The sequence below is a fragment of the Perissodus microlepis genome, chromosome 7 (assembly GCF_051167445.1).
Source record: "Perissodus microlepis isolate ML-2025 ecotype Zambia chromosome 7, ASM5116744v1, whole genome shotgun sequence".
Taxonomy (NCBI): Eukaryota; Metazoa; Chordata; class Actinopteri; order Cichliformes; family Cichlidae; genus Perissodus; species Perissodus microlepis.
Genome location: NC_140467.1, coordinates 25,798,529 through 25,816,214, shown reverse-complemented (window position 1 = coordinate 25,816,214; position 17,686 = coordinate 25,798,529). Strand labels below are relative to the sequence as shown.

Sequence of the window (17,686 nt, the reverse complement as noted above, 5' to 3'; positions counted from 1 at the left end):
CGCCTGAGCCAAGGAAACTGAATTTCCCAGAGGAACCCACCCGAGGGATAAATAAAGTTTCATCTAATCTAATGTAATCTATAGGGCAGTACAGGGCTTTGTATCTACCACTCCGCTGTGATATAACGAGTGGTCACGGTCACGTGGCTTTCCGTTGCCCTGGAGGTCCACCCATTTGTAGTTAGAGCAACAGAAGATGCCTGGGACAGTTCAGCCATAACTTTAAACTTCTCCTGCTCATACATGCTTGGAACGATCTTGTCACTGAAGTGGACGCGCAACGAGATATCATAGCGTGGCTCAAGCACGTTCATCATAGTTTAAACCCTTTGTTTTGCACAACGGAATACGGCCTCCCGTCTGCAGCTAAACACCCCAATAGCTTTTGTAATAGCTTTAGCCCGGTCGGATTGGGCAGCAAAGGGCTGCTTAAATTCCGCAAACTCCTGTACTCCGCTACTTGGACCGCTAGCGCTGACCATAACTACCGCTTGACAGACTGACCACGCGCACCACACACATACTTTTTTTTTTTTTTTCCGAATCTTCGGATCACGTGTGTACCGAACCCTGGACTGGGATCGGTTCGGATTTCGGATCAACCGTGATCCGTTGCACCACTAGTAGCTAGCATGCCACCATCCAATCCAATCGAATCCAACTTTCTGTATAAAGCACTTTAAAACAGCCAGCACAGGACCAAAGCTCTGTACAGTAAATAAGTTGAGAACAGTAGATAAAATGAAACAAAAAACCACAAAACTAAATAAAACAACTAAAAGAAAAATAAACTAAGAAAAACAACATCTCACAAGATGTCAAAGGCCAGGGTGAAGAGATGGGTTTTCAGAAGTGATTTTAAAAACAGGCAGAGAAGAGGCCTGTATAGAGGCAGTTTGGGAACTGCTACAGCAAAAGCAGAGTCTCTGAGTTTACGCTCAGTCCTGGGTACATTCAGGAACAGTTAATCAGCTAACCTGAGAGAGCGCGTGGGTGTATAAGTCTGTAGCAGCTCAGAGAGATAAGATGGGGCTAGGCCATGGAGGGCTTTAAAATAACTTTAAAATGAATCCTAAAAGGAATGGGCAGCCAGTGAAGTGAAGCTAAAATAGGGGAAATGTGCTCAGACTTTAAAGTGCCAGTTAAAAATACGAGCTGCAGCATTTTGCACCCTCCGTAGAGGAGTAATGGATGAAGCACTGACCCCTATATAAAGTCTGTTACAGTAATCCAGCCGAGTGGTAACAAAGTTGTGAATAACTGTTTCAAAGTGCTGCCGTGAAAGATTTGGCTTTATTTTAGCCAACTGCCTGAGCTGAAAGAAGCTCGATTTTATGACTGCCTTAATCTAACTGTTAAGCTTAAGTTCAGAGTCCACTTTGACCCCGAGCTTTGTGACAGTTGGCTCATTATACAGGGCCAAGGAATCTAAATACACATTGGAGGTCTCAGTGGGGCTACCAAAAAGCATAATCTTAGTGTTTTTGTCATTGAATTTTAAAGTTACAAGACACCCAAGCTTTAATGTCATCAAAACACTGAAGTCATGGCTGTACAGAATGTGTGCCTTTTTTCTTTACATAGATCTGACAATCATCAGCATAAAAGTGAAAAGCAATGCTGTATTTGCTCAGTATAAAACCAAGACGGAGCACATACAAAGAAAAGAGGAGGGGGCCTAGAACTGAGCCCTGTGGGTCACCACAGAAGAGAGAAGCAGAGGAGGACACATGGTTACAGAGACTGACACAAAAAGTCTGCTCCAACAGTAGGACCTGAACCACTCCAGTGCTGTGCCTCTAATGCCCACTGCATTGCACAGCATAGGAATGCAACCTTGCAGCTACCGATCAACAAGAAGCCCTTCAAGTGCAAACCTCCGCCAAAGCAGCTCACTCTCTGCTCAGGATTTACATTGAAACGTTTTTAATATTTACCCTTTGGCTACAACAGGCTGAAGGTCTGCTTTGTTCTTAGCGTTCCTCAGTGCTGCTGGACTTGGTGAGGGAGATGTGGAGAAAGACTGAGACCTATAAATTAGATCAGATCAGATCAATCAAAACAATGTGATTCATAGTCAGTTGCTTGTTTTCAATTTTAGAAATTCTCGAGTGGCTTGACATATCTTAGCAGAATGTGTCAAAAAATGGTGTTGGAGAGCAGAAACACATTAAAAACACAAACACACTACAAGATTTATGTACCTAGAGTGGCTGCCGCTGAAGGAGCTGCGTTGGGACGAGTGGCTGGAGTAGGAGCTGAATGAGGAGGAACGGCTGCGGGAACGGGACGATCCGGAGCCTGTGTATGATGAAGAGCGGGACGAGGACCTGAAACGCACATGGAATAAACCCAATTAAAATTCTGAATGGGCTACTGAAGAATTATCAAGCAATTCCTTTCTACCTTCTACACTAAAACAAAAAGTAACCAGAACAGGACGAAGGTTGTTTTTGGCTCTCAGTGCACTCCATTTGTGTAACTTCCTCCCTGAGGGTACTGAGGGGTGAAAGTATGAGAGGCAAATGACCATTCCTGCAGTTTAATTAGTAAGAAACTAGATTAAACTATCCTGGACAAGTTATAGAATTTTACGACATTTAGGATTGTAAGCACTACCAGGTTTCTGATATATTAGTAGGCATTGCCCCCCTTACCATTTGATAATGATATTAATTAATAACTACGGTGGCCCCTAGAGACAAAGCACCTACAAACTCCAAAACACATGCAAATTCCAAAACACAACGGAAGTGCTCCAGGACGCTAGGGGCAGTGTTGAGCTTTTGTTACCTAGTAACTACACAAGCCAGGAAGTACCAATGACCGGATTTTGGGCTGTATCCCAGGGTCTGCAGCCTTAAAGGCCGCATTTTAAGGCCGATTACGTCACAGCGACACGACGAAGGCTGTCCCAATTCAAAGGCTGCTCGAAATGCGGCCCTCAAATGCGTCCTTAATTTCCCTGAATTTTAAGGATGGGTCGGTGTAGCCTTCATGGCCCAACGTATCCCAGATTTCATAGCACGGCGGTGGTGTGGATAATTTTGCCGAAAAAAAAACGGCGGACGCGGAGCCGCCGAAGAGTAAACTTTCAGAAGTAAGTACTGAATATTATGTCACTTATTTATGTGCAAATGTTTTTATAATGAAGAACATTAAAACATTACTGTTGGCCACATGTCGGGAAAGTTATGTGACATTAGCGATGTTTGCACTAACTTGGTTTTAAAGCCTTTACTTCAAAATATACGCCGTTCAATAGTTGACTTTAATCTTACAGAGAATGTGATGATTTTATGGATAATTAAAGTCAGTCATATATCCACAAACACAACAAGCTGAAAGTCAGTGATGCTGCTCGGTTTGCAGTCCTGAATATCACGGCACAAGCAGGATTCACTGCACTGTTAATGTTAGCTATGTTATATTGCTGCCTCTGTTCGGTGGTGTCGAGCCAAACGGACTTTAACGTGTGTTTGAACGAGCTGACGGTTCACTCGTTAAGCTGAAAGAAAGATGCTTTAATCACAGGAGTCACACATGTGTCCACTGTAACATCTGGGAACTCTTCTTGTTTCGTAATAACACAATCCTCCTTCTTTTATGCTGTTTTGTAGCAGTGTGTACACCTGAGACTGTCACCTGTCTGTCTGTCCTGCACTCTCTCTCTTTTTCTTTCTCTCTGATTGTGGAATAAAAGTATGAACATGTATTTATAAGTTACACTTGTGTTTGAATCCTGCAGCTTATCACACATTTGATTTCCATGTGTGACAACTGCAAGTGTCCAGAGTGAGGACAGACTGAGGGACCCACTGCTGCACATCATCTGTGAGGCTTTGCACCCCTGATGATCCACCAGGACAAACTCAGCAGTATGTGAGGAAGAGGAGGAGGAAGAGCCAGCAGCAGCTGACAGATGGAGAGAATAGACAGACTGTTCCCTGTTTTTGAAGGACTGCTAGGAAAGTTTAACATAACTAATTATCTGTCCTGAATCAGTCTTATTAGGTAATGTTCAAATAATGTTATCATTCCAGTGTTTTCAGTGTGGGAGAAAGTACTCAAGGCCTTCAAGTTACACACTATGAAAGGCAGAAACAAGTTTAATATTCAGAAACCTAAAGTATGTATCAGCAGCAGAATGGAGCTAAAAATAAATGTTTGTTTCAGTTCTATGAAGCTTTGAGTATTTTGGATTAGTAGCACTGCTGTGTTTGTTGCATCATATTGCTGTAATTGTTTATATGCTTTATATATTCTGAGGTAAGTTGATCTATAGTGTTACATCATATTCTATAAGGATGTTATGTGTTTGTAGACTTTCTGCCCAGTTTGACCCATTTAGCAGAAGTCAGCCTGTTTAAGGCTCTGATATCTATTCTGTATGACTTAAAGCAGTTATGACATGGTCTGATTTTCTCACCCAATAAAGGAACATTCAATATATCAGTCTACTCTTCATTTTATCAGAAACAGTTATCACAGCTCGTACATTTTCTTTTTATAAATATATGTAAGCAATGAGCCAAATTTAGTAATGCCAACATACTGAAGGAACAGCATTTGTCTCTTATATATGATACATCTATATATGCACTGTCAAAGATACTTGTCTTTGAGTGAAGATTTAAGGTGATAAGACATAAATAACTGCAACTTGAATCTGTACTGAGGCTCAGTATTTGACACAGAGTTCATGTTCACTGCTGTAATAGCTAATAATGATTAATATAATAACTATAATATTGGCCATATTATATTTACATTACCAAAGTGATATGACTTTAGTCTCATGAACAACATTAGCTAATTGTTATTTACTAACTAATCTTAAATGACTGTTCAGTACAGAAATGAAGCTGAAGTTTTACTGTCCAGTGGTCTCAGCCTCAGATACTTATCAAATCACACAAAGCTCTTGTAGAAACAAACAAACAAATGAACAAAATATGTTCTCCTTCATTTCTGTCAAACAAAGTTGTATGACACGTTTCCAGCGGTTAGTATCATGTTTGCTAGGCAACCTGGGAAGCGCGACGGAGACTAGACCGTCCCATACAGACAAACTTGCCGTTTATTTTGCAAATCGAGCTCAACACTGCCCCTAGCGTCCTGGAGCACTTCCGTTGTGTTTTGGAGTTTGCAAGTGTTTCTTTATCCTTTCAACAGCTGCTGAAAGTTAGGGGACCTAGCTGCTATCGGATATTTATATAGAGATCCTCCAGCTTCAAACTGTATTACCCTTCAAGGACCTGCAGTTCAAAAAAAGCACCCCTCCGACAGCCAAACCCATCTGTTCTCTGATTGGATTGTTACATTTGTGATTGACATGACATTGACCAATCAGATGAAAGGAAGAAAAACAGGGTCAAAATTCGTACTTGTAACTTGCAGGGGGTTTTTTGGGCTAAGTCCACACACAAATCTTTTTTACGCACACACAAATCTTTTTTACACACACACAAATTCTTTTTTACGCACACACAAATCTTTTTTACGCACACACAAATCTTTTTTACACATACAAATCTTTTTTACACATACAAATCTTTTTTACAAGTACAAAATATTTATGACCACATTTTGAGCCCATAAGTTTGCAAGTGTTTTGGAGTTTGCATGTGTTTTGGAGTTTGCATGTGCTTTGTCTCTAGGGGCCACCGTAAATAACAGAGTGGGTGTATTACATTCTCAAGTTTTTATGCTGTTTTTTTGTAAGATAAAAATATATTCATAGAATACCTATGAGTGCGACAACAACTATTCTGTGACTCAAACTAAACAATGCAGCTCACAGTCCATCACAATTCACAGGTTATTGCCTGTAAACCAACAAATGTATAAGGCCCCAGTATACCCACTGTGTTGGCTATTTTGAGCGCTGCATAGCCACTTTATGCTCACTGTTTAGGCCCTCTAAATGGGTGTTTTATAAACTAAAGCAATTTATTCATACAATGCCAAATAACTAAACAGTTGCCTTAAGGCACCATATTCTGGGCAAAGGCTCACTAGGGTAATTTGACTATATTCTGGCCTCATTATTGTAGGAATAAAGACTTTTGAGAATAGGATATATGGTAAACCCCTGCCATGGCATAAGCACACTGGTTCTTTGGCCAAAAGTAATGTAACAATTAGTATGACAAATTACTTTCTCATTGGAATAATTAAGGAACGTACTGCATTACTTTTAAGAAATGTGTTCTGTATAATACATTGTAATACATTACCCAGAGCTCTAGATTAACTTTTTGCCATAGTTGCAATGGTTCAGTGTCTGGCTAGCATTAACTTGTTAGCAGGCCACAAACCATATTAGCGTCTCACTAACATTAGCTTGTTAGTCGACCTAGGGTTCAGTTAGCATTAAGTTGCTAACAATATTGGCTAGCGGAGTGCAGTTAATGTGTCATGACGAGCTGACTCCTGTGGCGACTAGCTCTGATTTAACCCCCGCTACTAGCCCTAGCTACGTACGGGCTAACGTGTCGCGACGAGCCTGGTGTAGCCTAGTGCCACCCCTTTCCGCTAACCATGTCTACGGCTCCTACCCCTGCCAAAGCGTCAGAACGGAAGGCCAAAGAGGCTGTATCCTGCCCGTGCCCGCATCATGCAGTGCCACCATCACGGGCAGGGACCCTCATCCAATGTGCATCATCTGTATGGGTGCCAAGCATGCTCAGGCTTTAACTGGCGGACCCTCAGGGATGCTCACACTGTGCGTTGATGCCAGAGAAATTCCTGGAAAGGAGGCTGAGAGTAGCAGTAACGAACAGTCAGGACCCCTGCCTGTCGACTGCTATTGCTACGAGTGATATCAGTCATCCGCGAGCCTCCACAAGCTGGCCGGACATGATGGAAGAAGAGTCCCCGCTCATGCCCCCATAGTTCGAGGACCTCCTCGATCAAAACGTGGGTGAGCCGGGTGGCGAGGACGCGGAGGGCGATGCCAACTCCGACTTCCTCGACCTAGAGGACATGGATGAGGAGGATGACTCTACCTTCCCTCCTTATCAGTCCAGGCCACCGAGTGGGGCTGAAGTTGCACCCCCGGTGGACAGCAATTTGTACGAGGTCTGCAAACGGACTGCTGCCAAGCTAGGCATCCCATGGCCAGGAAGCCGAAGGGGCAGAATGCGACCTGTATGACGGCAAGAGGCAATCTCAGCTTCTTCTAGCATTTCTTTGCCCAGCAAGATGGATCGCCTCACAGCATCTATTTATCAAAGGATGTACAAATATGGTGCACAGTCAGTATGCTCACTTAATGCAGTCACACTGCTATCAGCATATCAGGCAAAAATTCTAGGAGGTCATGGGCCGCCAGCTTGACTCAGGTTCTCCAAACCCAGCCCTCTGGGATGAGATCTGCATGGTTAATGATCTCATTCTTCACTCCTCCAGGGGAGCAGTCCAAGTGTGTAGCCATGTTATGGGCCTTGCAGTCTCGGGTGAGAGAGCCTTTTGGCTAAACCTGTCAGGCTTAGATGATGCTCAGAAGGCTGAGGTCATGGATGCAGCCTATGACTCAACCAAGGGTATCTTTTGCCCAGCCCTGGAGAAAATGAGAGAGACAAGTGCCCGCAGAAAGCAGGAGGGAGAAGCAGTCAATCTCTGCTTACCCAGAAAACCTAACCCTCAGCCACAGCAGGTGCCAAGAGCTGGCTTTTCGGCAGCAGCAGCAACTGTGAGATGGAGACAGAGTGGGGCCAGAATGCAGGGAGGAGCAGGAGGCCTGCAGTCTGCCCACCAGGCCAAAGTAGAGAACCAAAGGCCTTGGGGCAAGCACTCCTTTGCAGCAGCTGCTGCAAAGAAGAAGCCGCCAGAGGGGAAAAAGAAGCGGTCAGCTTAGCACACTTGCAACATTCTGCGTCACCCCTTTCTTCTCCCGCAAAGAGAAGGAAGATGTTAGTAGGGGTAGCCAAATCACTCCAAGGTTCAGGGTCTCCGGATGTTTCCAGTTCACCAGGAGCACCCCTCTAGGTCTCCTCCTCCAGTTCAGGGAGGACGAATTGGTGGACAAATGGCGCAGTGTCACCAAGCACTCCTAAGCACTCTGTCTGTGTCACTAAGCACTGCCCAGAGTCACCAGACACTTCACTGTGTTTTGGGGGTAACAAAAGAAATAAAACGTGCATTCCTGCAGCCAGGCAGTTTGCCAAGGGCATAATGTCCCCCCAGTTTCAAAATAAAAACAAAAGAAAATCACTGCCAATTGTCTTTGTCCCCAGCGGGGGGAGCTCACGCTCTTCCCGAGGGGGACAGCCCCGACTCCTTTCGGGAGACAGGGGTGACGTCACGCTACCACGTCTTCAGGGGCCCTCTTGCAGCGCGGCCGAAGTGGTAGCGCATCCCTGGGTCTTGTCAACCATTTCCCATGATTAGAGACTACAGTTTGCGGTAAAACCACCAAGATTCGGCGGAGTGTTAACATTGGTGGCCAGTGGCGATTCGGCAAATGTGTGGAGGACGAAATATCCTCCCTGTTACACAAACAGGCGATCAGAGCAGTTCCGAGTGAAGAAGCAGGTCTTTTACTCCCGCTATTTCCTCATCCCGAAAAAGGACGGAACATCGCTCCGACCTATTCTGGATCTGCGTGTGTTAAACAAGCATTTGAGAAAGTACACGTTCAGAATGCTCACACACAAGACGCTTTGTCTCTGAATTCACACAGGCGATTGGTTTGTTACAATCGACCTATAAGACGCATATTTTCACATCGCCATTTATCCTCCACACAGGAAATGGCACAGGTTCACTTATCGGAGCGTAGCATACGAGTTTCAAACTATCCCATTCGGGCTATCCTTAGCCTCAAGGGTGTTCAGCATTTGTGTGGAGGAAGCGCTGTCTCCGTTAAGGAACAGCGGCATCAGAATATTCTCTTACATAGACAATTATCTATTATGCTCACGATCGCACGATCAAAGACTCCTAGGTGGTAGTGAATCACTTCACGGAGCTTGGTTTCACAATCAACCTGGAAAAGAGCCACTTCAAACCTGCACAGTATACAGAGTATCTGGGGCTCAGAATAGACTCAAACTCTTATTGTACCGCTCTCCTTCACTCACTGTCTTTCCCGCGTTCAGCTGGGGAAAGTCGTGCGGTTCCGACTCTGTCTCCGCCTCCTCGGCCTCATGGCCTTGGTGATATTGATGGTACATTTGGGGCTGCTTCTGATGAGAGATTTTCAGTGGTGGGTCGCTTCTCTGCAGCTGTGACCTCCTTGATATCTCAGTCGTGGGGTAAAAATAACCCATTCGTTTATCGCGGCTCTCCGGCCTTGGAGGAGCCTGACAACTCTTGCTGCAGGGGTACCTCTCGGGGCAGTATCATCCAGGGTGACACTGACCACAGATGCATCCCTGTCAGGTTGGGGTGCAACTATGATGGGCAGAGCAGTGAATGGTGTTTGGTCACAGAGACTGGCTCTGAATCACATAAATGTGCTGGAGCTCCGCGTGGTGCTTCCAGCCTTACGGCATTTTCTGCCGTATCTCCGGGGACGACGTGTTTTTGTGAAAACAGACAATTCCACTGTAGTTGCTTATATCAGCCGCCAGGGCGGTACCTGTTCCCGGCAGCTACATAGGTTAGCCAGGGAAATAATTGTGTGGAGCAGCACACGGCTCCTCTCCCTTCGAGCAACTCACGTGCCAGGAATTCTGAACAGGGGGGCGGACCTCCTGTCCAGAGGGAATCCACTGTTCGGAGAATGGAGGCTTCACCCACAGGTGGTGGAGCAGATTTGGCAGAGATACGGCCGGGCTGCCGTAGATCTCTTCGCCTCGCAAGAAAACACACAGTGCCCTCTGTTTTTCTCGCTGTCAGACGTAGATGCGCCACTGGGCATGGATGTGCTAGCCCATCCATGGCCAAACACACTGCTGTATGCTTCTCCTCCCTTCAGCCTGATCTTCCCAACACTGATCAGAGTGAGTGATCAGGGGCTGTCACTGATTTTAATAGCTCCACGGTGGCCATTCAAACAGGTGCATGGGGAGATATACAATCCCCATCCAGACCAGGTTGCTCTCTGGGCCTGGCCTGTGAAAGGTGGAATTTGAAGGCAGCAGGCATGCCTCCGAAGGTTATTGAAACCATTCCGAATGCTAGAGCCTCCTCCACTTGTTCCATTTACAACAGTAAATGGCGGGTTTTTGAAGAGTGGTGCCATGAAAAGCAGATAATCCCTTTCCAGCATTCAGTGGTGGAGCTGTTGTGTTTTCTTCAGGACTTGCTGGACAAAAGAAGAGATTTTTCTACCATAAAGGTCTATTTGGCAGCTATTTCAGCCTGTCACGTGGGGTTTGGTGATAAACCTGCTGGTCAGCACCCTCTTATATGTTGCTTCATGAGGGGGGCACGTCAAACGCTCCAAGTCTCTAGACCACTGGTCCCTTTATGGGATCTGTCAGTCATTTTAGATGCCCTCTTCCACCACCCCTTTGAGCCTATCGGGGCAGTGGGGTTGAAGTTTCTCTCTCTTAAAACCGCTCTGCTGTTGGCTCTAACCACAGCCAAGCGAGTTAGTGAATTAAAGGCTCTGTCTATTCACCCCTCTTGTCTACAGCTGACCCCGTGACTCACTAAAGCGTGTCTAAGGCCTAACCCAGCCTTTGTCCCTAAGGTGTTGGAAACTGGATAAAACCCTTCATTATTAGGCTCCATGTTAAGCCTAATATGGAGAAGTCCCTACCTTGAGGAGTTGGACACAGAGATTGAAGAGCCTGATGGTCGATGACGCCGGCGGCCCCGTGGGGGCGAGCCCGGTGCCGGACGTCTCCTGGGGGATTTGGACCGTCGCCATGGGTCCTTCCACTCATCTGGTCGTCTCATGATTGGAACAACCTCCTTCTTTGATGGGGGCTCAATTGGCCTGCTGACAAAATTGAAAAGTTGAAATCCAATTGAATTTTTTATATATATAACTTATATAACTATAATCTTAATGAAAAAGAAAAGTTTTAAGCCAAATCTTGCAAGTAGGGACTGTGTCTGTCTCCCAAATCCAAAATGAAGGTCGTTCTACAGAAGAGCTGCCCTGAAAGCTAAGGGCTCTGCCTTAGGAACTACAAGTAAGCCTGCAGTCTAACAGTGAAGTGCTCTGGTTGGGGTGAGGTATTTAGGATAAGATGGGGCCTGATTATTCAAAACCTTGTATGTGAGGAGAAGAATTTTAAAAAAGATTGTGGAATTAACAGAAAACCAACGAATAAAAGCAAGTATGCAAGAAATAGGATCTCTCTTTCTAGTCCCTGCAGCATTTTGGATCAACTGAAGGCTTTCAAAGAACTGAAAATTAATAAGTTACAATAGTTGAGCATGGAAGTAATACATGCATGAAGGCATTCAGGGGGTCACGAGACCAAGACAACAGCTTAATAGAGAAGCTCTGGGAACTGTTGAAACTTGTTCGATTTGGGTAAGAGAAGTAAGCAGACTGAATCCAGGTAGGTGCCAAAACATAGTGATCTTTATTTACACACTTGCGCAGAGTGTGGGAAGAAACTTGCAACAACAATCTTACAATCTTCCTCGAGCAGACCGCTCCCCATCCTTATATTACCCTGATGACATCACAGTTAGATCTTACTGGAAATGATAACAGTTCAAAAAGTTCTCCTTATATAGACATCAAATGCTACTTTAGAGACAAACAAGTGTGTGATATGTTGTGCAATTTTGTGAGACTGAGTGTCCAACCGAGAGACTGTCCTGAGACGACCTCCCTGTTCTTAATACGTGTGTGTGTGTGAACGTGCGTGTTTTCCATGACTCTCTATGTGCATGTTGGTGTAGGCCTGAATATGTGTGTAAGTGAATGTAGAAGGCCCTACTGGACCCACAGCTTCGAGAGGTGTGAATACAATGATATGGATACCATTTGCAACAGCTTAAGCAGATAGAAAGAATGATAGAGAACAACAATAGACTAATTAAAGTGATGATAATATGCATACATTAATATTTTGCTCAGATTACCATAGATATAATTCAGAGATTATTCTGTCAGCAGATTCGACAATGATGAATGATTGATCAATGATAGTTCTGATTATAAATTATCACCATAAGAATACAAAATAAAATATCTCTTGTCCACAGAACCATGGTCTACATTTTTAAAAACAACCTTTACAAACTGTCAATCTCTCTGTATAAGGACACAGTATGTCAAAAACCTACAGCAGCTAGGCGTCCCACAAAGGGAAATGCCAGTGTTCAAAACAGGTTCTGTGTTCAGTGTGTGCGAGTGCTTGAATGTATAATGTATGTGTAAATTTGTGGTTTTTGTTTGTTTTGTTGGTTTTTTTTGTGCACAATCCAAAAACACCAGGATAATATAATAACAACATATGGCGAGGACCAAACAGGAAAGTTTCATTGTTAATATAATGAGCTGGAATGTCAGCGCAAAGAGAAAACTAAATGAAACTAGAAAGTGCATTTTCTGAAGAAACAACAGTGTGAATGCTTGAATCTGAATGTATGAGCTGAAATGAATTAATTACTGAATATTAAGCTAAAAATGTTGAATGAGCTGGAAAATACAGAGTTTTTAACCTGAAAACAAAAGTGCAGAACTTTTGAAAGCTGATGTTCACACAGAAGAAGTTGGAAAATAGCTGAAAAGTTTTTAAATTTAAATTAGAAAAACCTAAGTAATGAGAAAATACATTTTAGAGTCAGAAAACATCTGAATGAATATTAAAAGTTCATATTCTTTGAATCACTGAATGACTAAAATGTGATCCCTCCACTTGGATCCACACAGTTTAAAAAGTTTAAATGTCTGAGCTTTGAAAGACACACTGTTGGAGAGAGAACAACGATGGCTACATTTTGAGGGTAAAATGATGGCTGTAGAGCAAACACTATGGACACAGCAGCAGTTGAAAGAGAAGTTTTTAAGATGAATCTTGGCACAGTGAAAGAGCCTGGTTGCTATAGTGACTGCACCCAATGGCTCCATACACACGCACACAGACATGCACCTCACTTCTGCTGCTTAAAATGAACAGAAAAGTCAGCCCAAAACAAATCCTTCCCAAATGAAAAGTACATGTCGTATTGACAAAATTCTTTCACCGTGAGCGCCAGCAATGTCCAGTCTACCAAATTCTCAGGTTTCATGCCTGTGGAGTTTATTATATGGACGTGGTGACAGTGGAAAGACACCATGCTCTTCTGATTTTCAAACGAACCTTCTGAGCCATTTTAACATTAGAGTCTATGGAAGAGTTGGAGGGAGGAGGCTGTGCATTGGTGACATTTATGAAAGAACCATAACACCTAGTACAATAGTAAACACATTGGATGAAAGAGGACAGCGATGGCTACGTTTTGAGGGTAAAATCATACCTGTAGAGCAAACGCTGCGGACACAGCAGCAGTTTTAAAAAAGATTTTAAGATTAAGTTTTTTGCTCCTCTCACTCTAGCAGTTGAGCTGTCTCACTCTAGCGGCAACATTCCGTCCCATACACACCCATTATAAACTCTGAAACGGCTGAAAAAACAGCATGAAACTTAAACTAGAACTGAAGAAAAAGTATAATAGATATTGAAAAGATAAATACAAGTTGAATAGTTGAATCTCTTGGCTTCGTTTTAAAGTTTGAATGGTGGCTCTATGTCAACGTATGTGGAAGTAGTAAGAGTTGAAAAATAAGTAAGTTGAATGAAGATTTGAAGGGTCTCCCCATTGAAATACATGGGAAATTTTTGTTGAAAAAAGTTGAATAAAATTAAAAATATAAATGTTAAAAATGAGAAAAATAGAAGCACACTTGTCCAAAAGAGGAATCTAATGGTGTTTGAATGGTCTTTCTAAGGACGGTTTTGAAGGAGTTAGCGTCCAAAAAATGTACGGAAAAATAATAATAAAGATTCGAAGAACAATACTGTGAATGCTTTTCAAGCATTCACACTAACAAGTATTCAATAGAATACAAGACTTTAAATCTAAGATGATCTTAAATGCGATAAATGCATCTGACCACATCAGACATAAAATTGCTGACTAAATGATGAAGTTTATTTCACATCTGTTTTAACAGTTAGGCTAGAGGGGTTGCCATCCCTATACACTAGTCAATGCATTTCAAACTCCACATGGGAGTTACATTGTCATTCAAGTTAATATCCTCTCACAAAAATAAATTATATGTCTATCTGTGTGTAGCCCCATTGATGACAACCCGTTTTTTTGAGAGAATATTTTTAACTGTCTGCTTTAGAAGGAATCTACACTGTAGGAAGGGACTTTAACTTTACCCAGTAATGGACAGATCCACCCAGACTGACAAAACATGCAAAAAGAAAGAAAGAAAGTCCCATTCATGTGCTATTTTTTTTTTTTAAATATCCAAAGAGTTACAATCCCAAGTCAAAAAATGCTTCTATATTAGATGTAGTATTGTGATTAGTGATCATGCTGCAATCTCTATGCAAGTTCAATGAGATGGAGACTGCAAACATTTTTGTTAACGGATCTAATTTTTGGTGATTTTGTAGAAAAGTGCATAGACAAATACTATGAAAGAAATAAATCTGAAACCACAGCCAGTATTATGTGGAAGGCTTTTAAAGCCCATTCTTATCCTTAGTCAGCTGTCAATGTTGCCCACTGTGGTTCCTGGAAGACAATAAACATTGGTTGCTGTTTCTTTCTATCTACTTTATTTTTATTTTTTGAGAGAAACCATTCATAAAAGCCAGACTAAACAAATCCTTTTTTTGGTTCTTATCTGCTAACCTGTTGTGCATCAGACATGTAATAATGGCTGAATAAAGCGTAAAATATACCCTGTTACTGTTTTGACAAGTCATTAATGTGACCTGCACATTATTGTGTGTATGCTGTATTTATTCAAAGCATGAGATGTAGAGGTTTAATCTAAACGTTCCAATTAGTAGGGAACATGCTCTAACTCCTGAGTCACAGCTCTTATGAAAACATTTAGTCAAGAAATTGATATGGACATGAGAATTATATTAGGAATTAAAAAGCTAATAATTATAAAAATAGTGAAAAGAATAACATCTCATAATTTCAATATTTATCATCTCCCATTATGTTCTTGTTAAAACGCACATTTGTTTTTGTTTTTTTTAGCTTATCTGTGTACGCAATTTAGTTAAAAAGTGTATACATAACGTCTTATTTTATAGTGTAACCTTCATGTGTTTTATTTAAAGCACACTCTGTGGATTTACATGCTAATTATATTGACAGGATTCTTTCACTGTCTTTTTAAAGATTCACTAGCTTAGCTTCTAGCCAACTCGCAAGCAGCATGGCCTCTTCACCTGTCCTTGCTGCACTTTCCTGCTCAGTGTGCCAAATATCCTGACCAGCCAGAAAAACTGGAGAGCTGGGTGACGGTAGGGATGAAGTACCGTCCTAAACAGAAGCCTACAGTACACCACCAACCTCTTCATGTGTCTGAGGGAAATTGAAAACAGCTGGCTAAGGGGCAAATGTAAAATCCGTAAAATTATAATTCACATTGACAATAATGACACCCGGTAATTTGAATCGGACACCAAAATTGATATTGAATGGCTGAGTAACTATATCAGTTAAAGTCTAACAAGCTTGGAAAGAAAAAGTATCTGGACGTCTGTTTCTTGAAGACGCCGCACCTCTCATCCAAGAAGCTTCTTCAGTTCTAAGAGCAACTGGTGGAGAGTCCCAGATTTTTAAGCCCTATTGAGAGTGTCCTGGACCCCCTATTGATCCTCTGCCTAATTCCACGAGCCAAGGTGCGAAAACGGATGCCTTGATGATGACATTTTATTACAGCAATTCGAGAATGCTGAAGGTATTACAGGTACTGCACTGCTGTGGTTTGTATCATATCTATCTAATAGACTCCAATGTGTTCATGTAAATGGAGAGTCCTCTTCACAAACTAAGGTTAATTATTGAGTTCCACAGGGTTCTGTGGTAGGAACAATTCTATTTACATTATACATGCTTCCCATAAGCCCCTTTTCGGTTTTCCCTGATGATGATGAAAAAGAAACATTTTGATCCAACACCTTCAAGGCCCTTTGGACCTCCATGTCATTCAGAGAAGAAAAGCTGAAGGGTTAAACCGCAGATTCAGTTTAAATGGCTGCAGAGAGAGCATGCTGCTCATTAAGCCGTTATAAATCTAAAAGAAAAATTCAAATAGATACCCTGAAGAAAGAAAATGTTCATTACAGCAGTTAATACAGCTAACATTAAAATGTTCGTGGCAGTTTAACATTTCGATAACTGTTCAATACTGACATGTGAAGTTATTTCAGTGGAAGCACAAAGACACCACAGATGATACTTATTTGCAACAGTATCAGTATCTAGTCAAGTTCATTTTTAATATCAATTAGTGTCTGAGAATTTAGTTTTTCACGGCCCTAGTTTAGCAGAGTTATCTGTTTCACATTCACTTTTTAATTATCATTTTAAATTGTTTTACTCTGACTTTGAAATATTTATTATTACCAGATTTATTAACTGATTTGTTGACTAAGCATTGGGAATGATGACTGGTACACTTAGACTTACTGCAACTTAAATTTATTAACTAATTTTTTTCTTCTCTTCAGTTTTACTACTGTAATTTGAATAATGTGATAAAGCAACAGTTAGGATATGAGCATGCTTTCCTACATTGGTCACTGAGGTTGTAGCCGTCGCATTGAAATGTAATTATTATGTGATTGCAATGTTCAAAATTTGGTGTTTAATCTGGATTCATGTTGTGTTGTCGCCACCTACTGGTGGGCCTGAGTGTGGCGCTTTGTGGTGCGCATGCTTTGGGGTGATGCTCAATTAAGCGCACATGTCACCAGAGACTGAAGGCTCGAGCCAGAAAGAGAATGCTGGCTTGTGTAAAAGGTGGAAATATAGAAGATATGGACTACAATTGCTCATGAATGTTCAGTAGAAAGGCGCACACGGTATGTTGGTGCATTTACTTTGTGTGTATGTTTTATTTGAGTTGTAATTTTTGTTCTGCTGATGTAATATCCGTATTTTCATTGATCATTTCACCATAGTTTTTCACGGTGTTTGCTGGTGAAAAGAAGATTAAAATACTGGCTGAACATCAGTTGGAGCATAGCCCTTTATTCTACTTCAAACATGAAAAACCTTCAGGAGCAGTTACAGAGGTCACAAAACAAGCTCTGCTAGAGTGAGATAAAAAGCTGCTAAATGCGTTCAGACATTCAGGTGCAATGAGCTAACTTCCTCCTCATAAATGACCGAAAGAAAGTGGAAAAATGTCAATAGTACATCATAAAGTATTTTTAAAAATGTACAAAAGGTCACGTTTGATGAATGACGGATGAACAATGTCCTAGAATAACAATTTTGTCCTTGTATTTTTAGAACTAGTACTTAATACCTAAGAACATTGTCAAAGCTGATTGATTAAGTTGAAAGAGCAGAACTAAAAATCAAAATCGGCTCATTAACAGCAAAGAGCACAACTCAAAATCATTTCCCAAAACAGACCTGGGAATTTTTTCCCTTCTTTAGATTAAAACGGTATCATGCAAACAACACTTCAATCATCACTCGATGCAGCTCAAAAATTTCTCCATTATGACATAAAGATTATCATTTTTCCACCAAACAAAACACAGAGGAACCCAGTGTTTTCACACAACAA

At 42.0% G+C, this 17,686-nt stretch overlaps 1 protein-coding gene and 1 pseudogene across 1 annotated transcript in view; one reads left to right on the top strand and one right to left on the bottom strand.

The window, feature by feature from the left end:
* zc3h18 (zinc finger CCCH-type containing 18) overlaps positions 1–17,686 on the bottom strand; it is a 58,385-nt gene that overhangs the window by 17,542 nt on the left and 23,157 nt on the right. The window contains exons 10-12 of the mRNA XM_084934387.1: positions 10,715–10,897; positions 2,205–2,330; positions 1,938–2,030 (exon numbers count right to left, since the gene is read on the bottom strand). Of these exons, the coding sequence (XP_084790513.1) occupies positions 1,938–2,030; positions 2,205–2,330; positions 10,715–10,897 (402 nt within the window). The remainder of the gene's footprint in view (positions 1–1,937; positions 2,031–2,204; positions 2,331–10,714; positions 10,898–17,686) is intronic.
* Positions 6,544–7,861, top strand: LOC146383182 (uncharacterized; annotated as a pseudogene).